The sequence below is a fragment of the Fringilla coelebs genome (genome assembly GCF_963513975.1).
Source record: "Fringilla coelebs genome assembly, chromosome: 5".
NCBI classification, from domain to species: Eukaryota; Metazoa; Chordata; class Aves; order Passeriformes; family Fringillidae; genus Fringilla; species Fringilla coelebs.
In genome coordinates this window covers 56384181-56409349 of record NC_140033.1, presented here as the reverse complement: position 1 = coordinate 56409349, position 25169 = coordinate 56384181, and the positions used below count along the sequence as shown (strand labels likewise).

The following is a 25169-nucleotide window of genomic DNA, read 5'->3' as shown; positions in this document are numbered from 1 at the left end:
TTCCAATTCAGAACAAACAGCAGTGTTGCACTGACACTGCTGCTTTAAAGGAAATGGGCAGAAGTGAAGTTACATACACACTGACAAGAATTACAAACAAGTTCAAGTCCTGGATCACAGTCAGATCAGCATCTTATTCTTCTTCATAACTGGGTTTGAAACTGCAAAAGCCATGAAAATAAGTAAAAATTACATGGGACTAAAAAATATTTATATATATATTTTTTGGCAGAGTCTACATTTAATTTACATTCAGCAGATATACATCACACTCTGGACAACCTGAACCTAAGGCATTTGTATTTCCCATATCAAGCTGCAGTTTCCTTAAGAAGGGAACCAGTTCCAGAGTTAAAGGCCAGGATAAAAGCTCAAACATAGGTTAAAGACCATTCTGGTAAAGTGCAGGTGAAATTTGCCCGAAGATCAGCTCTCAGAGAAACACTCAACCTAAGCAATGTTAGATTCTTACAAAGAGTTTAGCATCAGCACATTTCAAGTCTGCTCCAAAGTGTGAAGAATTGTGTGGGAAAATGTGATCAATTATCAATTTCACTAAATCTGACCTGATGAAATAGCATTTCCATCTGTTTTTTGCCATTGGAATTCAGCATCTTCTCTAAGTCCAAATTTTATGAAAATATATTGACATACCTAGACTCTTTCAATATTTCTACTCCAAAAAACCCCTTCACCTCCAGAGAAAAAATAATTTTTGAAAATCTCTTTCCACAAAATGCTTGTTAAATCACTTCTTCTATAAAACAAATTATTTGTTACATCTGGTCCTTCCTGCAATACTTTATTTTTTGACTCATAAACATTAACATCTTTATTCTTTAGATGCTGTGATCTTGTAAATGTTACACTCTAATGAATCAGAGGAACACAGAGTGCAGTTTTTACAGCTTTCAAGTTGCCATGATGTTTTCAAGACGCTTGTGCCAAAGAAAACTGTAAAATTTGATAGCCATTAGGGCTTCTCTAAGAGGCAAGGTCAAGGGTGGGCAGGCTGGGAACAGGGTAAATTCAGAAAGAGCAGCCGGATGTTTCTCGGTGGAGAAGGAAAAAGAACAGGTACAATATGTCGTTTAACATGAGGCTTTTTCAGTGTAAATCCCTCAAGAGTCTTTCCACTATGGGTATTGCCTCTCCCATGTTTTTCCCATTACTGTGTCCACAAAGAAAAAAAAAAACAATTTTACAACTTCCTTCGAAAATGTCATAAGCCCCTATTTCCCAGTATTAAACTGGCAATAAAATGAAAAGGCCATGCCAGCTTAGTGGACATGATTTGGATACAATCTGTGGTATTGTTGTGCTATTTTTCTGGAAGCCATTTCATCCCGTTTCCAGAAAAGATCAAGTACTCTGTAGCAGTTTTGTTTCCTTTTCTTCTGTGATGGCTAACACAAAGTTCATCATGCTTTATCTCTTGCTAAAGTATTGTCAGAAAGAAGTGGGGTGAAATGGAATACAAACCAAACTATGTAAAGGTACGTCCAGCTGGTTAAACAAGACACACACATTTTTGAAGTGTGAACAGTTTCAGATTTAGAACTCTCTTGCTTATCCATTTAGGATATGTCTGAAAGACAGATGAGATATCATCACATTTATCACTGCCTGTAGATATGACTTTTAAAAATTTAATATTATTTTAATATTATTTCATAATTTTCCCCTAACCATAATTATTAACTCATCATTTTAAAAAAAGCACAGACAACTATTAATGATCCCTATTTTGTCCTGTGTCTGTAAATTTTTTCCTCTTATTATACTGTGTACACAGCAAGCAAGAATCAAATTTTGAAGTCACACAGAGTAAAGGTGGCCTTACAGGAATCTCCTTCACTGGCTGGGGAAAACGAGCTTTCAGACATGAGTCCTTCTCTAAGGAGGAGATGAAGTACGTGAACTGAGATTATCAGCTGTAGAAAATGTAGGTGTGTTTAGCACTTGCTACTTTTCACATTTTAGTTAATGATCTTCAAATACTGTGCATCATACAAAGAGAATTAAAGAGCCACATTTAAAGACACAAGTGACTAGACAGTATCAAGCACCCAGTGCTGTAAGCTGACTTCAGCTGACTCAGCTCATACACTGGTAAAAGAAACAAGGCAATAGATGATGAAAATGCAAAATTTCTGCAGTAGCTGAATGGGTATATCTCACATTTTTGGTGAATAACCATCTCATTCTTCATTCATCAATAAGAAGTATGGTGTCTGGATACTCCCTTCCTTACATTTTTCTTAAATTCACCTTCCCTTCCTCCATTTCCTGTCACTGTTCTCTTTCCTGAGCATTTCCCTCCTTGTTTAAACTCTGAGTTCGAAGAGTGGAAAGAACGTTTTTAGTGGCTGGACATTGATATGCCAATCAAAGTGACAACAGACACAAGAACCTACCCCTTTGATTCCTTCTCTGAGGGTGCCTGATGCTCAGGGCAGGTATTCCTGCCTCAGTCCACACGTACCTTGCCACTGGAAAGTTATCACTGAAGTACAGTGAAGTAAGAAATATGCAAAAATATTGGAAAAAAGGTAACTTACAAACTGAAAGCCGAGGCTCTGCACACATTTGGTGTCACTTGGCAGTCACCTAAACACTCTGTATGGTGGCATACATAGCACCCCAGCAGCAGGAATGGGGAGGAGATCAAACAAATTATATGGAACACTCTTTTCTTAGCACCTTAAGAGTTTCTGACTGCTTAATTGGCAAGTCTTCCTACTGCATGAACACTGGAGTTTTACAGAGCTTTTTACCTACAGTACCTTTTGGGTGCCTGAAACCTTTGGAGAACTAGAATCATTTATGGGAAAAAATAATTAAGCAGAGTTCTTTCCCTAGGGAATATTTTATGTTCTATTAATCTGAGTATTACCCCTGTGTGACATCTGCCATCTTGACTAGCACAATGGAAACTTATTTGGGACCATTCCAGCTTCTTTTATAGTAAATGAATTTTTTTTTCCTAGATAAACCCAAAATTATTGTGATCTTGCATTCAGCATCTTGAACCCCTGATTAGAGCCTGGAGCAGCTTGACATTTGTCTTAATTGATATTTAAACAGATTGGCTGCAAGTTCTTTGAAGCTCAAGCGAGATACCCAAATAAAGATGGATACCTGCAGAGCACGTAACAGTTTTAGAGTCTGTCTTTATTTAGTAGCTGCCATGCCCGACAAGCTCAAGCAGAGAGGTTTCCTGTTCACAAGCTGTTATGAATGTGAAACATGACATTTGACAGCATTTTTTCCCACCACTTCTAAATCACAGCCATTTGCACCCCAATTCCCTCTTTTAATATAGCGGGAAATGTTTGATTCTACAGCAAATCTTCGAAGTTCTTGGCCATCTAATGGGAGAGTATTTCTGTGTTCTTACAGACACTGCTGGTGTGCATGCATCCTAATGATAATTGTTACAGTAAGTCATGGCAGGAGGTTGTTCCTAGATCTTTAAATTCAAATATGCACCTATCAAGCTTGAGAAGAATGTTTCAAGTAATAAAATTAGCTCATTGATACAGATATAATTCACCTACTTTTTTTCCCAGACTCTGCAGGCATCTCATTATAGATTGCTTATCTCCAACCTCACTTGCATTTCACTTCTAAATGTCTGTCTTTCCGCTGATAAAGGGAAAAAAATCCCAGCCTTCAATTCTGAAGTAAATTTCTTTATTACCTATCAGTGAATGAATATTAACTTTTTTTTATGTGGCCTTTCATGTAGGGGAACAGAAGGTTGCTTCTTGCCCATTTCAGAACGAGTCAGTGGCAGATTGTGCACTGCCAAATGGAAGATTTCTTGGTATCATACAGCACATGCTTCCTTAGTCCCTGCCAGACTGACACTTCAGTTTCAGGCTGAAAAAGCCAACCACAAACAGCATGGGAGGCTGCAGAGCAGTGGTTTTCAACCTTCCTGGATATGAGGAACTACTGTGTTTTCCAGCAGAAGTAGAAACACTCCTTTAGCAAATTTACTTCTTCTGACAGCAGGTTTACCTTTCCAAACTATTTTTCCCACCTGTACTTTAGCAGTAGTCCTTGGGCTACTGCAGACTCCTGGCTGAAAACTACTCTGCTGTGCTGGTTAACCACTTGGGGAATACAACGTGACTTATACCATGCAAGATTTGTAGAACACAGGGCTTCCTGTCATCTTGTATCACTTGGTCAAACTTCCTACTCTGTGCAAGACACATATCAGATATTGATTTGCCAGCCTACAAAACCTGGCAGGACAGTCCCACACAAGTAATCTGTCTGTGAGCAGAGCAGCTCTACCTTACACTGCTGGTGTGCCCTGCAATGAGGGAATCACCTGTTCAGGGCTGCCTTTCTTTTCAACATTTACTGAAGTCAGGTGGCTACTTCTAAATATGATCCACAGGGAAACCGTGAACTTGTGTTTCCTGCCAGACCCAATACTTGTGACGCCCCAGAAACAAACTGCCTCCTATTTTGCCACTTGTTCCCGGAATGCAGACAAATTCATACCGCTCCCCAACAACATCCTTGATGATCTGAAGGCCTCTCAGCATTTTGGTTTGCAGACAACAGTAAAGAGCAGCCCACAAGGAGTGCCACTCTCACTCCTTCACAGAGATAAAGGCCATAACTCCTCACCCATTAAACAGCAGCTGGCTGGGTGGTAACATGGTTCATCCAAACACAGACCCTTCTTTGGTTTAGAATCATTACATTTGGTTTTGCTGTAAATAGTTTTTCTACCTACAGAAGCTTTTATCTGGTCTAGCTGGGTGTACATGATGGTAAAAAGGTTGGAACACAGCTGAAATGTGTGAAATGCTGAAATGCTCCGAAAAATGAAAGGATTGCTGATTCACTAAAACTCAATGAAAAAGAAGTCCCTTACGCTCATGGTAATTAAGACTCCAAAGTACCTCTGGTAAGAGTAATCTATTAACACTAGCATGTTGTCTGATTTCCAATATTAACAATTTCACATTACATTGCTTTTTATCCAAGAGATAGTACTAAGTATTTCTTACTTTCCTTCTCTTCTCTATGGTGTTAAGACATTTCTTAATAAATATTTCAGTGCTCCAGACTAGATATAGATGAATGATTTGTATTTAGTTTAAGTTTTCAGGAGAGTGGTGTTAATTTTGCTCCTGAGTCTATTGCAGAGCTGTGGGTATTTTTAGGAAACAAACAGTAAAATTAGTTGAGATGACCCTACACTAAGCCACTTACATGGCTCATTCACTTCAAAAAGATCTGAGAAGACTAAACTGAATAGAAATAATCAAATATTTAGAATACCTTTTTTTTTAAATCTGAATGTCTTGCAAAAAAGCTTAAACTCATTTTTGTCCACCACCTTTCAGTTCTGTGCACCATCTAGAAGGTACAAAAGTTACTAGGCTACAAATTTTGTTACAATTCAAGAGTTTAAGATGATCAAGTCTCATTTTGTTCCTGTAATGAAAATTTAGACTTGTTACAGATTTGTGTTTTAGCATCTCACTTGCATTAAGTTAAACCTTACTAAACCTGTGATGATAACGATGATACCGTAAATGTGAGCACACACAAGCATTTACAAGCTGTGAACTGAAACAGTTCACAGCTCTAAAAGCTTTCTCCATCAGGACTGTACAATCACAAAATGTGGAGCTATTTTCAAGGTGCCAAAACAGTTGGCAATTTTGCTGCACAAGTCAGAACTCTGGCACAGCCTCTCTCAGCTTCTTAACAACAATTCTGTCTCCAGAGCATGTAGAGTACCTGCCATGCAGTTGTGCTTGGATGTACAGACTGAATGTTTTCCATTTTATTTGAAAGCATGGACCTGGCCCGTATCAACAAGAAGCCCTAGATGTTGCTGTAGTTGATGAATTCAAAAGGGTTTTATTTTCAAACAAATACCACATTGATGCAATTTTTTGATTCCAGCTATTTTTATTCCTGAAACAGAGAACCCAACCCTACTGATACATGCTGATAGTACTAAAATTTTGTCCACAAAGAGAGTTCATCAGTTATGATGTAGCCACTCAGTCTTTGAAAAGGCCATGCAGAAATTAAGTCTTGTGAACCAAAGCCCTATTTATCACCAGAGACAAATAATCACAGAGAAAATTTAATAAAGAGCAGTAAGCAGCCTTTAGTTTTTGACATGTGGATGTACAGCCATTGTCCAACAGGAACATAAATGTACAGATAGTGAACAGTAGCAGGCAACCCAGTGGCTTTTCCATCATCATTACCCTTTCCAGACTCTCAAAACAGCTCCTGGACTGTTTGTCAACTAGAGAAGAAAGCAATACCAGGAACAGGAATTAACGAAGTTACACACTCATCTTGGCTGGACATGAGGTAAGTGAGGGTTAGATGAGGCCAGGCCAAGCTGTACAAACACCAGTTTAGTAGTGAGGAAAGTCCAGGACAAGTGCTAAGGACAAAATTTAACATTCAAATCTGAAAAACATCATTGCTGACTTGTGAATCATCAAATATTTTCATTTATAAGCTGTGCTCACATCTGATGTTTGGACAAGAAAGGGAGACAGGGCAAACGGATGCAATTTCAGCTTTGCCATGAAATCAGACAATTTGGCTCCACTGTTCAAATATCCCATACTAGAAAGAACACACAGCTTCCATTAACACTATTAAATGAAAAAAGATGAAACTGCAGACACAGGAATAATAATATGGTCATTTGCTGTAAATTGAAGAGTACTCATATTCATAGCCTGGAAATCTTCCTTTGGGAATTTTAAGCAATTTATTTTTTTGTTATGTTGGGGAGAATGTTAGGTAGAGAGAATCAAAGAATGCCTACAACTTCTGCACAGTATTCAAATAATAATCTGCTTTTGACAGCATGCACCACAGAAAGCCAAGCTGTTCAACTGCACTGACCGCTTCCCCAACAGCAGAGAGATAAAAGTGGCTAAGGTTATATAAATAATTGTTTGGTCTTGTAGACCTATTTCCAATACTTTCATGCAGATGATTTCTTATGAGATGCCTTTCACTACAATGTTATTTTATTATGCAGAGATAACCAAAATGCAGAAATGTCTTGCCTAAAGTCTTGATTAACAACCCAATTAACAGTCTGGGTTCATTTTTTTTTTTGTTTAATTGGACAGTACATCCAACATAAACTAGACATTTGAGATGTCACTTCTTGAAATGTTCTTCATGAATTCTGCACCTTTCTTCCTTCTTCCCACCTTTCCAGAGAATCCCTATTTCAGCACTGTCTCTGGTGTATATGCAGAGTATTTCTAAGATACATAAACAGCAGTCCAGGAGAGAACACATAATAACATCCTTTGTTATCCACTGAAATCAGGGCAGCAAGGCCTGACTGCTTAACTCCACCCATAAATAATAGAGGACTTCAGCCTCAGTAAAAGGCTCAAAAATGAAATCATAGGGTTATAAGTGTGTATCCACAGCACCTGATTTAACAGTGCAGCCATCTGAAGTTTGGTCAAACATCCAGGTCCAGCTTTTCAAAGTACCTATGAATTTTTCACAACTGACTTGAGACTCTCCTTAATGAAGTCTCATTTTCAGAAAAGTGCGAAGGCCTGTCCTTCTGAAGACACTGTTAGCTGCCAAGACAAAAACTCAGGCTTGTAGGGTTTGCCCACATAGGGAAACACAGTGTGAGGTTCCTGTTAAACCACATTAGATGGAGGCTGCAAAGAGACAGGTGTACACAATTACCTGTTCCTGCACAATTCTTTGCCAGCATTCTGAGCACAGCTAATCACCTGTCTAACCCTGTGAGTTTTTCAGAACACCCGGAGAAGCAAACATACTTATTTTCCATTCCTATTCTGAAGATGTCATTAAACACAGGGATTTGAATTAAACTTCTGGCTCAGGAGGTCTTTAAGTCTCTAGCTGCATTCTTTCATTTCATGATTTTTATAATCTACTGTAAGCATCCACTGTTGGCCACTGTCAGAGACTGCACATCAGGCTAGACAGATCTTTAGTCAAACTTGGTCTGGCCAGCTTGCACACTTTTGATATTAAAATATAAATACTCATAGGTAGGGACCAGATTCTTTGCAACCACTGTAAAGAGTCCTGATTTTGCCTTCCTGTACTAGGTATAATTTAAAAATCTTTGTATATTCCATCATCAGAACATGAAACTAACTGGACAACAAGGAGAAATTCTAAAAAACGCTTTAGGGGATTTCCAAAGATCTGATAACAAGGCAAACAAAACTGACATTCAAGAAAATCTGTCCATCTCCATAAGTGGCACAAGTGACTTTTTATGGAATTTTCTCCCAAGTGCATAGAGGGGTCTAGTAGACTTAGCATATAAAAGATTTTAATTTGTGTTTAGTTTGTGCAAGTAGTGATGCAGCCACTGAATTAAAAGCATTGCAAATTAAATAAAGGTATGATCACACAGTCTAGAAGTGCTTCCTGAGTAGAATGCACTAAGAAAAAAAAATAAAGAATTAAAAACATTAAACTGAGACTGGGAGGATGAATTTTATAACGATCCAATGATAATATGGCAGCTTAAAAATACCATGTCCTGGTTAAATTCAAAGCACGAGTACAGAATATTCTTCATTAATTTCAATGGAATTTGAATCTCACAGCTGCAGGCTCTCTGCCCTGATACACCTCATCCAACTTTGTAGATGCCCATATCTGTGTCAGAAAGAAGATTCTTATTTCCAGGACATGATTTATCTGACCTATTTTTGCCTCCAATAATGCAAGGCAAACTGCATGAAGGAAATTTCTCTCCCTCAACCATAAAGGAAAAGTAAAGCAAATGGTTTAAATGGGCTGGTCTCTACTGAGATCCACCTTTGGAAAGATGAAATCCACCCTCTGTCCTCTTCAGACAGCCCTGAAAAGCACAGGACCTCTGTTAATACACCAAATGCTCAACAGACAGAGCCAGGGCTTGCCTCCCTCCCAATACAACAGACTTGATTTATTCTGAAATGTAGGCCTCTGAAGGAGTGCAGAAACCATAATCAAGTGCCTGAGCCCAATTTCAATGTTGTACTAAATGAACTATAGGGTGTATTATTAATGGTTGTAAGTAAGTGACTGACAAGCGTTTGCCTGAGGACAGACAAATGCAGGAAGCAAATGTTTCTATTGATTCACATGTTAGTCTTGTAACTTGTGACCCCAGAAAACTTTTAAAACAAAGGCAGAACCATGTTTTCAAATTACCACAGGAAAAGTAAAGTAATCCCACCCCCACCAGTCAAACAATTTTACAGCCAGCAGACTGCACAAAACCACATGGAAGAGATATTTTTAATTAAGTGCAATATAAGGAAAATAATGGTTACCCGTATCCAGTCTAAACAATTATTAGCAAAAGGGCCTTAGTATTTGAAAGTAAGCCATTTAAGAAAGGCTTACTGTTTGAAGGCTGTTTCCGATTATAAAGTAGAGCTTTTAATTAAGATTAGTAAGGCCTAATTCAAGGTATAATCTGGTTCCTTTAGTTAGCAAATGTCTATTAAAACCAAGCAATTAAAGTTAAATGGGTTGAAGCATTTAAAGCACTCCCTCCTGCTTTAAATACTATAATAGAAAAGAGTATGTCAGTGACTAACACAGACCAGAAGACATGCATTTATTTCCCTTAAGTTTTTTTACTTCCTTGTTGATCATAAAGTTTATTGAAGAAGAAACTCTTGGTAAACTAGGTTTCAGGTGAACAATATGTTGTTAATAGCTTGAAAAATAAAATATAAAATACAAATTCTGCAGTTTTATAAAGTTTGTTCCTATTATGTTTTTTTCCTTAATTTTCTAAACAATAATAAGAATATGCACTAAACTTCCCAGAGGTATATTTCTGACTTTTGATAGTTGTGCTCATACTTGGCATGGCCTTAAGCATAGATGTGGTGTGTACTTGATAGATAAAAGTAGAAGTAAACTATGATTTGTACCACTTACATAAATGGACTCTTAAAGCATTCCCACCTCATCTTCCATTTCCCATTTTTCCCATTTTCCCAGCTTGTTCAAAGACTGAAACTCTTCATGCTTGGTCCCATCTTTAAGATCAAGTTATTTTAGCAAGTTCAAGCCAAACAGGATGAGCAAATCAAGGCTGTATTCATGAGGGCATGAGAGCCTCCCCCCACATCCCTCTGCCTGGCTGTGCCAGAGCCAATGTCCAGCAGGACCTTCTGGGTGCATTCACACTCAAACCTTTCACCTGCCTTCTGGACTTTTCAGAACTCCCCCAAAGCACCCAAATAAATCACAGTTTTAAAGACAACAGGATGTCCTTTCCATCAGACAGAAAATGCTGTGTGCAAACAGGAGCACTGAAGTGTTCTCACAGCTACAAACACTGGGGCTTTCCTCAGCGAATGGCAGCATTAAAGAAAACATGCCAGTCCTTCCAGAACATGTCCCCCCATCCCTTGAATCCAGACTCTGACTAACTCAGGCAATTGTATCATGTTATCTTACTCAGGATAAAGACTGATGCTGTGGAGCAGGCTACAGCAGCTGTCTCTTGCCTTCCATACAGACCACCAGAATACTTGTCTTAAAAACAGCTCAAAATCAGGACTAGTACCTAATCATAACATTAATATTCATGGACATCACTAAGAGCCTTTCAGCATAAGCAGTACAGGAACGTATTCTGGTAACTCTTTTCTAGTAACTCTTTTTTGGTTTTGTGCAGCAAAGTCCAGTGAAAGAACTCAGAAATGTGCATTGAAAACTTCTGTGTTAACTCATGGTAAAATGCGTTATCAAGCTGTTCTAGAAAATTAATGCTACTGCTGTTGCTATCCTGAACAGATTTCTGTGTATTTCCTATTTAGAACAAAAGCCGAAGCTTTTGGGTTTTGCTCCGTAAGAGCACATGTGATGCAGTCAACACATATTATCTTACAATGCAGTTCTTGCACTTTCCTCAAGAAAAAGATTTTTTAAAAAAATATTTCAAAATAGAAAGTGAAAGGATGCAAAGTGCCAGAAGGATCAAGAAGAGAAATACGTTTAATATACACCTAGATGTGATTGTTAATGCAAAATTTAAGTGACAACAACTTAGAGTTGACCCATATCACAAAAAAGTATCTTCCTAGTAAACAATCATGCTGTAAACAATTTGATGGGGTTGTTTCCACTCTTAAAGCTTTTGGGAAAACTCTATTATAAAAGTTCTTCCATTCTGAAGTCATAATCTCCTTGAGTGTAAAACTGTGTGTATACAGAATAAACTGCTGCCATTTCCACAAAGTGAAACATTCTATACCTAATGAAACAGACTGTATCCAACTGAAGCATTTTAGTATTCAGTTTTTTATTTCCAGACAACAGGCTGAGGTTGTCTATTCCTCTCTTATACCCATTCCCTGGTTCATTCTTACAGCAAAACAGTCACAGAGCAGAGAAATGCTGGCAGCCCTCCTTCCCTCATTGGTTTCTTGCACTCTCAGTACTTCTGCACACTCCCATCTGAATAGAGGTAAAATCATTTCCTTAGGCATTCGAGCCAAGCAAAAGCCAGAGGGCTCCACTTGTGTCTGCCCTCTAGTAGCCAAATAATGCAGTTAGCCTCCCTCAGGGCTTTGGGTTTGGTGGAGCACAGCCAAAGGAGGCTGCCTTTCCCCAGTCTGCCCATGCACACAAAGCCACCATCAGAGCCCTAGGGAAAATCCCAAATCAGGGGCAGGAGTGAACCGTTCTGAGCACCTGCCTTTGCAGAGGGTGCTGAACCAAGACCTGCATTAAAGATCAGGTGAGCTCCACCACTGTGCAAGCAAGAATTGGGCTGCTTTAAGAGAAAAGTGGTGTGTGTGGGGGGAGGAGATGCAAAGAGGAGCTTTGATTTCATGCATCTTTAGACAGGTTGGACTACATCAGGAAAAATGGAAATTTCTAAATAAAGTTGGACTTTGGTGCTTTGTAGTTAGAGAAAAACATTGGTGTGTCTCCAAGTCACAGGCTTTATGGAATCCTTTCCCAACAAAGTTCTGCAAACAGAAATGTGCAAAAGGAATAAAGGCACAACTCTGCTTGGTAGAGACACTGACATCTCTCAGGTATGAAGTCAGATATTGAATTCCTTCTGTGCATGCACTGCTAAACAATTTAGATATGCATTACCTAGCATACTTACTCAGCAAAGCAAATACCCCACTTACTTCAACCCTTTTTTCCACTATAACAGGGAGAAAGTTCTGAATGCGACCTCTGCTTCCAGATAAAGAAACCAGAACAAAAGCACTTCAGTGCAATCTCCCTCTTACAACAGCAAGAACTAGAGTGCACAGCAGAAACGTCCTGTAGTATTTTCAGCAATGGTATGTCCAACAAATAGCCATTTCTGCAGAGGTTTTCCTTCACTGAAGCACCTTCTGCAGCAGCACCATTCCCTCCAACAACATTACTAATCACCAGAATGGTATTACGCATTGGTTTTTCTCCCCCTCAGTTAAATTTTTATGCTCTTTAAGCACGATGTTAAATGTAAGGAATGACAGTGGTTCATGCAGATTAAGGCATGGGAAGGACAGTATGAAGCTTAGTAACCTCACCCTGAGAGAGTGAACGAAAATTAGTTTTTATATTCTCTGAGATAACAGCTCATCTGCTTAAAATATTTACTGTAAGAATCAGAACAGTCTGAAAGTCATCTATTTAATATTTCTGATTCTTTGATGGCTGTACTGTAAAACATTGTCAATAGCTGATAAAGCATGATCTTGAATTTGATAAGTTGTCTCTGGGTCCTACAGCACCAAACAAACTTCACTAAGTTTAGGTCTAAAGCATGTGCAAGATCAAGGTCTTAAATCACCTTTTTAAATGATTAGATTGTTTTTTAATTCCTAGGTCACTGAAAGAAAAACTGTGACCTTCTACAGGCTCTAGAAAAGCAGCACTGCAACAAAAAATAAGGCAGTAACTTCAATTTAATAAAGCACTTAAACATAATTAACAGGTAACAGTTTCTTAAGATTAAGCACAGGCTCGAGCACTCTGGTGATTCATTGCACCAGAACAAAAAAATTCTAAATTCTTCCAACTGTAATGTAAGGGTATTCCTTTTCCTCAGCATCTCAAATGTATAGAAAAGTCTTGAAATTTCAAGGGGGTCTGTCAGAACCTATCTTCAGTTTCTTATAACTCTGCCAAACATTTATGTATGAACCACATTTTTTTCTTGCAAGGTACCTGCTTTAAAGCAGGTAATTTTTTTCAGTTGAAATTTAGAACAAATGTATACATGCTAAAACAAACTAAAAAAACCCAGGAAGTTAGCTTTTTTCTAAAGGGATTACATGGAAAAATCACTGCTTTGCTATGTTTAAAAAAAAAAATCTCCCTCAACTGCTTCAACAGATTTAATAGTGTCAGATTTTGTTTCTAATAAGGTCTCAGGGAGTTACCTTTCATGAGGTTTCTCAGGACAGAATAAGATGGTCAAATTACAGTTGAAAATTTACCAAAAAATATTAGCCATCTAAAAATTCATTAACCCCTTCCCCTACCCCAATAATATAATAAATCCAAAGCTCAACAGGCATCTGCTGAAATTTAGGCAACTGAAGTTTCCAAAATGTCCTTCTTGGTAAGTTTTTTTTTCAACCTTATGCTGTAGTTTCACACCACAATGGCTCCAGAAACTGAACCAGATTAGGAAATCTGTTCACCTTACTCACCACCACCTTCTCCCTGCCACGAGTCCCGCCTCTATATCCCAGTTCATTGACTTTTCAGTGCAGAAATGCTTACAGGGCATTTTGGGGGTATTATTTCAGTGATACTCTTCACAGACTAGCCCCACATCAATTATCCTTGTGTGAAAGAAAGAGCAACATCAAGGGAAAGGAGCTTCCTAAATCAGTGCAGAGGGAGTACTACTCCTTTTGCCGCCAGACTCCATGCACGTTTTCCCTACAGATTCCTGCCATACATCCTCCATCCCAGGACTGCCTGAGGCTGGCCAAACCTCCCTGCATTTAAGGCTCACAGCAATCCTAGGCTAGAACAGTCTGGGACTGGTACCATGGGTACAGAGGCTGTAGCCAGCCACCATCCTCAGGTATCCACCATCAGGTATCCACCATCCATGATTCCCATTACTCCACTATTAGCATGGATGCTAATTAACAGAGTGGATGCTACCTGGCTCAAATGCAGAGGAGACAGAAGCAGCATTAGTGCAGCTTTTTTGGGCAAGGGAGCAGCAGGAGGTCACATTCCCTAACTCCTCCTCTGCCATCGTTCAAGCAGAGGCTCCCTGACTATGCCCTGCATCAGCCTCAAAATAAAGAATGTGTATTTCAGCAGGGCAGTGAAGACACACATGAAGACAGTGCCCATAACCAAAGGGGAGCTGCTAACAAATGATGGCAATCAGCCAGGCAAAGACGTTTTTCCAGCCAGCTACTGAAAGAAGAGCCATGGCTTTGCAGGGGGTGGCAACAGCAGGGAATGTGCTGAGGAACAGGTGAGTTCTGACCTGCTGATGGGGGCCAGGAAAGGGGTGGAGAAAAGGGAGAAAAAGCAAGAAAAGAGAGCTGGTAGGAGCTGGTTTGACTTAAAGACAAAACCCAAGGGAAAGGACCAGTAAGGGACACTTAGAGCTGCCAGTTCTCCTGGCCCAGAGGTCTTGCTGTGGGACACTGGCTCTCAGAAAAACACTGCTCTAACTGCAGCAAGCCACTGAGAGGACAGGAGAAGGAAAGCTAAATGAAGTAATTGAAAATACATGAGAAAAGAACAAAAGAGAAGCGGGATTTGCAGTAGGGAAATGACAAGGCTAAAAGAATAACAGAGTACACAAGACAAAATAATGAAGACTGTGAGGCAAGGGGACTGCACCAGAAGTAAAGGTGATGGGTGGGAAAACAAGGAAAACTGTAGTATCTGGCAGATGTAAAATGAATGAAGACAAAAGAAGGACAGAGCTATTGATCTTAGTACACTTTATTTATGCTCCTTCATTTCATTATCATTTTTCTGGCAGTTAATTTACATTGTGTATCTGGGTGGAAAGAAGGTCCTTCTAAATACCAAGTTTACGTTACCCCAGGAGGCCACCCTGGGCTCTGCATCTTAGCAACTGTTGGGCCTGATTAAATTTTATAAATAAGTTCCCAGAGTACCCATAGACCATCCAGCAGACAGGGAGCTTATCAACTATTTAGAGAAGTGTCCTTGGGAAAAACCCTCCTTTTTTCCAAATTGAGAATTACATGTAATGCTGTTGAAGAATGAGGCCCATATTTCATAAGGGGTGGTATTTGTTTATGCAAAATATAGTGATATTTGTATCCAAGAAGCATTCTGGAGAGAAAAAAAAAAAGTTGGAGTGAATGTTCTTTTTCTAAGTCAAAATGGAAGATTTCCAAAGTGGACCACCGGGGGAGCTGTTCACTGAAGCAGCATTATGGGCTGTCAAAAAGCAGCTCTGAGAGGTAGGACAGGGTAGGGAAGAAAAGGGAGAGGAGAAAACAATAGGGTTCATGACACATGGGGACTGATGGCCCTGGGAGCAGTTAAACAGGGCATGTCAGCCCAGCTAAGGGATATTCTGGTTTTAGTGGATGAACTACTGAACAAAGTTGGGAAACGAATGCAATTTGAATAAATAAATAAATAAAATCAAGGCTCAACTTGGACCAAAACAAAAGCCCTATTCACTGAACAAAAAACAGCATGAAGGAGGAAAACGAAAAAAGTTATCATAAGCTGTTAATTCACTTAGGCTGTAATAAAATTCTGATTTAATACAGAATGTTCTCAGGAGTATTTTCTTACTTGCAGCTATTTCTCCACTTCTCCATCCCCCAAGAAAATTCATCCCCTGATGCAAGTTAGAAAACTCACAAGTCAGAATTGAGTATTAAATAGTACCAGAAAATTAAAATGAAAAAGGAGAAAGAAAAAAGCAGAGATATAGAAGGCCTCAGAATTCAGTTCTGCGAACACTTTTATAAACCTAAACCAAATAAAATGCATCAATCTATCCAATAAGAGAAAACAAAAAAGCAGTTACCAGCTCAAATCAAAGAAGCTAGTTTATATTCTCTCTCCTTCATTTCTTGACAACATATACTGCTTCATTGTGAAAGCTGCTTTCAGTGAAATCAGCACAGAGGCTCATCCAGAGTAAAGCCATAATCTGTGTGAATCAAACTGGGAAGGAAGATTTGATCCTGGAATAGAAATCCCCATAAAATTTGGAGGTGGCAGAGTGTGCTGCTCTGTGCTCAGATGGGCTGCTGCAAGCCAACTTCCCAAATCCAGCAGCACAGACTTGGAGCACCAGGTGTCATCTGGAGCACGGCCTTAGGGGAGGGTGACATAAACTTCACCATGAGACATGAGCACCATCTGTCAAGATATTGTAACCCCAGAAAGCACAGCAGCTTCAGCACCTAATATCCCCTGCAGACCTCATTCAGGGAGACCAAGGGAGTCCTTGAAAGTATTAATTCACCTTCTACTGCAAATGGAAGAATCATCAATCAGGAAGAAGTCACTTAAGCTGCCTTGTTCAGTGGCATCACTGTTATTCTGCAGAGACAGAACAAGTCTAAGCTCACTAGAGTTGTGCAAGCATCAAGATGTCCAAGTTTCAGAAACCAAAGGACACCCAGCAGTGTTCCAGCTCTCCCAGGACATCATTGATGAAGATGACTCGCTTAAGAAAGAATTGTCGAGAGTGGATTGATGGGACACCATGGAGCTCTTAAAAGAAATGGGATCATTGTTCCACTTAAAGGACATCCAGAAGCGCCTTACTTACTTATCCCTGCAGACAAAAGGAGGCTCTTGTATGAGATACTGGACTGGGAGCTGGGAAATGAGAAGTCTGCAAAGTCCTGTGTTTCCAAGTTGAATTGATTCAGAGCATCCCTGTCACAATATTTGGATTCACTTTTGAAGAGCATGAGAGGAACACAACAGGTATTTCAAAGGCCATAATAAAATGAAAACCCAATGAGTGAAACCATGAATGAACTTCTTAAGAAAATGAAATATAAAACAGGTCAACAAGATTAAAATTATAAGAGGAGTATTATGACAAGCCGGGAGTGTCAATCATTATTATTTAAATGAAAGTGATGAGATGTTTTTTCCAATTGCTAAGATTTGTTTAAAATCCATTAAAAACAGATCTAACAAACAGATGCAAGTAGAAACTTGGCTTCATAGCCACAAAACTACTGAAGATAATAATGACTGTTGGTCTGTGTTTCCAAATGGACATATGCAGAGGTTGAATATACCTGTGACTGAGGCAGGAATGGTTTCTCTTATGTTGAGATTGTACCATGGTTAAAACCAGTGAGGTGCTCCCACTAGGGCAATAAAGAATAAAGGCCCTCATTGCAGATTGTCACCATCACCAGCCTATTTATCTAGAATGATTATTTACATTAAGAAAAAGACTACAAATACATGAACACATGACTGACTTGAATCTCTAGAACTGCACAATGCCACTCACCTAGCAGTCAAACAGAACTGCTGCTGCTATAGCACAAATTTGCAACGTGAGCAGAAATCTGAAAATTGCCCTTTCAGGGCAGATTCTACCAGGACACTTTGCCATGGTATGTGTATGTTGCCCTCAGCAAGAAATCCAACAACAATATGATGAAGCTTCACAGGAGAATTAAAAAAAAAAAAAAGAAAAAAAGTCCAGCTGAAAATTGTGAACACGTCTTCACAAAAAGTTCAAGAAACATTGTAACAACTGTAGGAGATAAATTATTAAAAGAACTGAAGCAGAAGACTGAAAATTCCATGAAAGACAGTAGAAAAAAATGCTTCAAGAGGAAAATCTCAGTTAATATGGGAAAGCACTGAGTAGAGTTTAACAATTCAGAAGTAACAGGTACCGATAAACATGTCTTAAGGGTCCTACATGTAAGGTATAATCCAAAAGGAAAAAACCAACAGCCAGAGCAACTCACTGAAATTACAGTCCCACTGAGAATAAAAAGTAGGCTAAGGAAAAAAATCAACCTATAAAATAAGCTTAACACTAACTGGATATAAAATGGGCATAGGTAAACATCAACCAACAACTATACAGTGTATTTTAACCATTAATGGCTTGAGAGTTTTGAGTAGTCAGAGAAATAGTATGGGGTAAAAACCCCAAACAGCTGGGTTTGAGAGCTAAACCCTTCCTACACAGTTCAATGACAGAATATCCTACAACTACAAACACACAACATTGCATCGGAGATGAGGAATGCTCTGTCAAGGCATAAGGAACCCCAGGACCTGGAATCCTCTTGAACTTTCTGGAATTTCCATTGCTTTGACACAATTTTGTTGAGATAGCAACCTGTGAGGAAGTCAAAATTCAATGTTGAGAAGGTAAGAACAAAGTCCAATGGATCATGAAAGATCATTCCTGCAGCTGAATCCAGCCCACTGCATTTCAGATCCTGACTAAAATCACCACAGGGAAGACTTCTTAGGTAATGACAGGTGTGCCAGGCTAAGTAAATTAATTAATTGTGAATAAGTGGATTTTGTATATTGACTAGAAATAGAGAATTATTTTTTAAAGATTATCTGGGTTGGACACATTACTCTGGTGTATGAAAATTTCAGCTAGAGAATTTGTGTTCAAGGGATATTTATACATTACATGATATGGGAAAATATTATGGCATTGCTGACCATGAGGCTTTACAAAGCTTAACAGATACCTTAAAGAAAGGAAAAAGGTCAACTGAAATCTACAGAGTGAAGCAGAAGACAGGATACAAGAGGAATGAGGAACTCTTCTGTCTGGAGGAACAACTGTGCTCTGTGGAAAGAAACAGGTCAAGTGGTTCAGGCAAGAAAGCTAGCCAGAAAAAAAAAATGAAGGAAAAGATCTGTGAATTGAAAAGTCATCCTTAATCTTCATAAACTCTGTAGAAACCCAAGCCAAAAGACATTTTGAGAGAAAATCAAAGTTCAGAAAGAAATTCCCTACTGATGAAACTTAACAGATTGTCAGGAAAATGTTTCATTTCCATGTAACTGCTGCTAGAGTTCTCCACATGTCCTTAAAGGAATATTTGTGTCATGTATTTCTCCCCACCCTTCAGCTCACAGCAGCAAACCCTGAGCAAAGTGGTTGGGCTCCACATTTACTCCATTGATCTAAGGATTCCATTGTTTCAAAAAACTATAAATAAATACATGAGTACACAAATACATATTGATATACTGGACACATTTGTACAAATATGTGCTCTTCAGAATCATCCAAAAAATGTTATTTCCCATACTCTACCCCTTACTCTAGAACAGATTTTCAGTGAACAAAAGCAATCTTTAAGACTACCATTTAAAATAAACAAACATGCACGTTTCTAAATTAATTGCAATGCCTCGATACAACCTAAACTGGCAGTTCACTAAAATTTATCAGAATGAATTTGATAGCATGTCTTTAACCTCACTGTACTGTATGAACGGCAATTCTACTTGTCTAGTAAAATCTGGTTGTATGAGAGAGCCTGGGCTTGAAGTGAGTTAGTTATGATATATAATCATATATATCATCATTGATATATAATCAATGTTCTTCACACATAAAGCAACACTGGTAGATTGCTACAAACTTAGCTAAAGAGGCTCATTATCTGTAAAAAATCTTTTTCTCACAGGTAAACAGTTTCACTGATCAAAAGGCTTATTTTGAAAAGCCCAGTTATAAAGACTGGGCTTTAAAATCAAGACGAGAATTATTTAATGACCAGTTTTAGTTTTAACACAACAAAAACAATCCAGTGGCTTTCATCTTTGTTAACAGTCACTTTTATCTTATAACTTCTAACAGCTGATCACTGAGGTTGTCTTGTGACAGAATACTAAATACCAATCAATTAAGCTAGTGTGTTTATTTCCATAGGTTTTGAATACTTAACCTCAAGATGCAAAATAAACCCACTCTCCATGTATAGCAGGCCTCAGGCAGATCTTAGACCTGCCACTGACCCTTTCTGAAGCTTTCTGCTTCTACCAGAATTTGGTATTAATTACCAATTTAAGACACGGAACCAATGCAAAATCTTTAGAACTGTTGATATAATATTGTAGGAAAAAAGTTATATATCATGCACAGTAACACCTGGTTTAGACAGCTCACATTACCTGACTAATGCTGAACATCCATGCAGTTCTGCAGTCCACCCCAGTTTACTTATCAGACACTAAACTCTATTAGATATGAGTTTGATATCAGACAGAGATTTTCCATTATTCTGTTCATCATAATTACAAGGATCACTCTTGCTTTTTACTACTTACTGAGTTTAGGATTTTTGTTTGGTTTTTTTACCTGAACCAAGGCAAGTCAGGCAGAGATATAAGTGTATTAGACAAGCATGAATATAAACCACTTCTACCACTAAACAGAGCTTAACAACTAAAATATGAATAGTTAAAGCATAAAGAAACTTTTAATGTAGAAAAACAATACAACAAGCACCAATGCTGGGAATGCTGTAACCTCCACAGCTGCAGCCTCGAGTACATTATCTCAGAGTTCTGTAGCTCTTTCCTCGGAAGGGAGGAGTAGAGAAAGAACTGGTGCTGAATGATTATCCTGTTTGCAAGAAGGAAAATCTGGCTTCCAAAGGAACAGCAGCTCAGAGATGCTAGAGCACCAAAAGGTGGGCAATCAGAATTTGTCTCTGTCAATTTAAGCCCACGACAGAAAAATATGACAACCACAGAAATGCTTTCAGAGGGCACTTGAACAAACATTTTGGAGGTCCATGGAGAATAATATGTGGTTTCAAATTTCTGTAAACCAAAATAATTTCTAGGTCTTCAATCTTTTTAATGGACTGGTTATAGACATTTTTTAAAAAGCTGCATTCTGCTGTAGAATGAGAGAGACTTGGAAGGAAAATATTGTACCTGCTAAGTATCTACAAGTGGGAAAAAGTAACATTTTTGCATCTTTTATTTGTAAGGCATTCTGCTGTGATTACAATATTTGTTCTTTTCACCAGAGAATTTCTCCACTGAGATTCAATAGATAAGATGAAGTGCTTAAAATCCAAAATATGAGTGTACATAGAGCCTAATAAAACCTGCTCGGTCGTTTTCAATTACAAGACTGATGTGAGGACATAGAGAAGTAAATTAAGTTTTTTCAAGTCTGTTATAAGCACAAAAATCTGAAATGCTTCCCTTTAAAATAATGCTCTAAGGACTAGAACTATACAATCATGACACATGTAGAGCGTCAAAGAGAATCAAACTCCAGCGTCCTGTCTGAGTAGGTACAGAAAAATACCTTCTGTAACTTGTCTGGGGAAAACAATGGCGAGTCCTTTCCATCCGCTCTCTGCTAGGGAGCTGGCCAGGGGCCTGGCCTGGCCCGGCCCGGCCCATCCCATCCCATCCCATCCCATCCCCAGGCCACACCCACGTGTTTGGCACAGCGCTTCCAGCCCCAGGGGCAGCGGGCCCACCACTGCCCGGGAGGAACTTGGTGCTACCAGAGAACGCCATCCCCTCACACCCCCTTTTTAATTTTATCCTTAAGAGCAGGCTGGCGGGCACAACATTTGAGGTGCCGGACAATTAGCAAAAGCAGCAGGGGGATGCTTGCCAATAAACACCCAGACTTGAGGTTAAGCAGCTGTAAATCTGCATTAATCGTTTCAGGAATTCAGCTATTTACAAAAGCTTTCAAAGAGCAAACAAATAAAAGAAGGGAGGGGAGAAGAGACAGGAGAGGAGCGGATCTGTCCTTACCTTCACACTGCTTCCCTTCCCCTTTGTAGCCCGGTTTGCAGATGCATTTGTAGGATTTTGGTGTGTTTTGACAAATTGCGTCGATGTGACAGTCATCCGTACCTTCTGCGCACTCGTCAACATCTGGAAGTACAGAAGGAATCCCAAGGGGACAGATAAGAAGGGAGACCTGAGCCACAAAACACCAAAGGAAGATATTCCCCTTGAAGCTGTTTGCCTGCCTGCTTTCCCAGTGTCATGCTGGAAATGAGAACATCTTAGGATAAATAACTAAACTAGACAACTTGATATTCTCCTCAAGTCGCTTATAAGCACTGCTCCACGGAGCTGGAGGGACTCGGTCTCACATTTCTGCACTATGAATAAAATACTTAGACACTAGAAATTAGCTTCTGCTGTTTAAGTCTGGTGCTGGAGACCCACATCTTAGTAAAACAAGAGAATGCTTAAATTACATATAAGAGGAGGCAAAAAGACCATTTGCATGTTCTAGCACAGAGATTTTCTTAATTTATAAAGATAGACCCTAGTTTAAATAAACTGTGCTGGTGGGGGAATGGGAAAAAGAAATATTTGAACAGCAAAACCACCTTAATACTTTTTACTGAGAAGCAAAAAAATAAATAAATGGAAGACCATATGAAACTCGGTAAGGTGGAGTGGAAGAAAGCAACCTGCAATAACATCATCTACTTGGACTAACACTCATTTAGGAGAATAAAAGTGCCAGCAGCCGTCCGGGCCCCTGCTGGGGTGGGTACCTTATTGGATATGCCCGAGTCTGAAAGGGGGGACTCAGACCGCTTTTCTTGTTTTCAGAGTAGGAAGCCTTTACAAACACTTCAGTGACGGGCATTCGTTCTCTCCCCCAGACTTAAAGAGGATGGGGAGGGAGGAGGATGAGCCAGAGAGTCAAGATCTGGTAGTCGTGGGAATGTTAATGAAGTGAGCATGGGGGAAAAAAAAACCTCCGACCTATTCAGGGATGGCGTGTGCTGGGAACATGGGAACACTTACAGCCCTGCCTAAGCTTCCCCGGCCCCGCACTGCCCACAGCCGCTCCCCAGGCACACCGATACCCGCAGCTCCCGACGCGAGGGGCGGCGACGCCACCGCGGCCCGGGCACAGCGGCCGGGCCGGGCCGGCAGCGCGGCCGCGGTGTCAGTCCCGCACCTCCCAGGGGACTCCTCCCTGCCTCACGCCACAGCCACATCTGGGGCTCCCAGGAGGCAGCCGGAGAGGGACTCGCAGAGCTGCACAGAGCACAGCCCCCGCTTTATGGTCAGGAAGTACCGAGGAGACAGGGGTGCTGCGGAGGGAGGCAGACGGGCATCCAGCGAGAGGCATGTGCAGTTGGTTTCATGCCAATTAGATTAACAGATCCTCAAAAAGGTGCACTAAAGTGAAAACAGTTTTATTGTTAGCTTGAAATCCTAACGCTAATTGTTTCAGAAGTGCTCACTCAGCCATCTCCAGTGATAACACACGGATCCTTCAAAGTCACCGGGAACAGGAGGGGGCTATTTAGAGAGGGGAGAATAAGCAGATATTGTAGCATGGCACACAGCAGAGAACTTCTCTGAGAGGTGCAGACCGGGGCGGCCCCGCGGGGCACCTCTGGAATCCCAGAGAGAGAATTGCCCGGAGTCGGTATTGTTATTGTTGTAGAGGTTTTTTGTTTGGTTTTTTCTTTTTTTTTTTTTCTTTTTTTTTTCTTTTTTTTTTTTGTGTTTTTCTAAGAGGGGAACAGGACACCGAGCGTCGTAATTTTCCAGACTAAGGCAGAGCTCCTGTAATCTGTTGCTTTCTTTCTTGTCCATTGGTTTATTTTTACCGCTGAGCCAATTCAGATCTAGCTATGATTTACGTGAATTAGCTTAGGTGTTGCCCAGATCAGGCACAGATTCAGTCAAGCACAAAGAGAAAAGAAGTTTTTGGGGGGTTTTCTCTGCGGTTGTTTTTAATGCTTTGGTTCATACTTTTGAGTCATTAAACCGGCACCCATCTCACATCAAGATCAGCAAAAGTGACAGCTGGACTCTTTATAATGCCGTCAAAAACTCAAACTGCATTGAGCCAAGGGGGACATTTCACAGCAACCAGAGGATGCCTGGGAGTCAGGCGTGAATGCCAATGAGTCAAATGAAAGGGCAAAACCAAGTATGAGCCCCTGCTCTGCTCCACATCTCACATTGCATTACTGGGACTTTAAGAACTTCTAGGCTGACTTCGTTCTTTTTGTTACATTTAAACTCCTCTATCCGAGGAACAGGGATTTTTTCCATAGCCTCCCCCCTCCCTCCCCCCGACGCCTGCCCCCGCTCGTACTTCACCTTACAAGATTTCTCATCGCACAACTTCAAAACCTGCATACATTCAGAAATCACTTCGGGCTTGCAACATTCCAAAGCAGATAGGATTGGGGGTGTTCGATTTTTGGTTTGTTTTTTTTAAACACCGAAGCAAAGACAAAGTATAATTAGAGCTATTAAACTGATACGAGCGCCGCTGTTTAAAACACCAGGTCTTTGGGTTAATGCGCAGACAAGGAAAACCTGTGAAGATATCCCAGCCAACGCTTGCTCTGCGGAGTCTCCAGGGCTCAGCACATACTTATCTCGTAGGCACTCAAGGAAAGTAACTTTTTCTTCCCCATCTCTCCCTGCAGAAATCCCTCAGCTCCGGCTGTGGCAAACACGCGAGAGAACGCCTCCCCACCGCAACTTCCAAAGCCCTCGGCGCTACGAGCAGCGAGAAGTGACCTCCCCCTGAACACCTTACAGCGGGCAGAGGAGAGCGGACAGACACGGTCCCCCCGGGGCCGCGGCTCCGCGCCGCCCGCGCCTGGGGAAGGCGGCACGACGGCGGAGCCCCCTCTTCTTACCTGCGCCCCCGCTGCCTCCCGCCAACCTGCCGGCCCAGGCGAGAGCGAAAAGCAAACAGCAGCGCCGCGAAAAGCAAACAGTGCCCATGATAATGATGCGATCCCCGGTGCCTGTCTGCGATAAGGGACGCGCTCGGGGCCGGCCGCGCGGAGCCGCCGGCGCTGACGCCCTGACAGCGCCCCGCTGATTCGCCGGGGCTCCCGCGGCGGGGGCGGTGCCGGGGCGGGCCGGGGGCAGAGCCGCCCCCGCGGCTGCCCCCGCGCCCCGCCGCCCCGGGGAGGGGGTGCTCGGGCGGCGGGGAGCCGGTCCGTGCTCCGGGCGATGCCTGCCGGAGGGGCGTGCGGCGCTGCCCGGCGTGGCAGAGCGGCCCGGCTCGCTGCCGCCGCCGCCCCGACGGGGAGAGCGCAGGGACCCCGCAGGGACCCCGCAGCATCGCCACCCTCCGCGCTGCGCCCCCCCGCGGCTGGGGCCGGCGCTGCGGGCGCCGCAAGGGGATGAACGGA

The 25169-nt window shown here is 40.9% G+C and overlaps 1 protein-coding gene across 1 annotated transcript in view; it reads right to left on the bottom strand.

Moving 5' to 3' along the window:
* SCUBE1 (signal peptide, CUB domain and EGF like domain containing 1) overlaps nt 1-24756 on the bottom strand; it is a gene marked incomplete at its 3' end in the record, with an annotated part of 186544 nt that extends 161788 nt beyond the window's left edge. The window contains exons 1-2 of the mRNA XM_084206342.1: nt 24666-24756; nt 21781-21903 (exon numbers count right to left, since the gene is read on the bottom strand). Of these exons, the coding sequence (XP_084062468.1) occupies nt 21781-21903; nt 24666-24753 (211 nt within the window). The 5' untranslated portion in view covers nt 24754-24756. The remainder of the gene's footprint in view (nt 1-21780; nt 21904-24665) is intronic.
* Between the last annotated feature and the right edge of the window lie 413 nt (nt 24757-25169).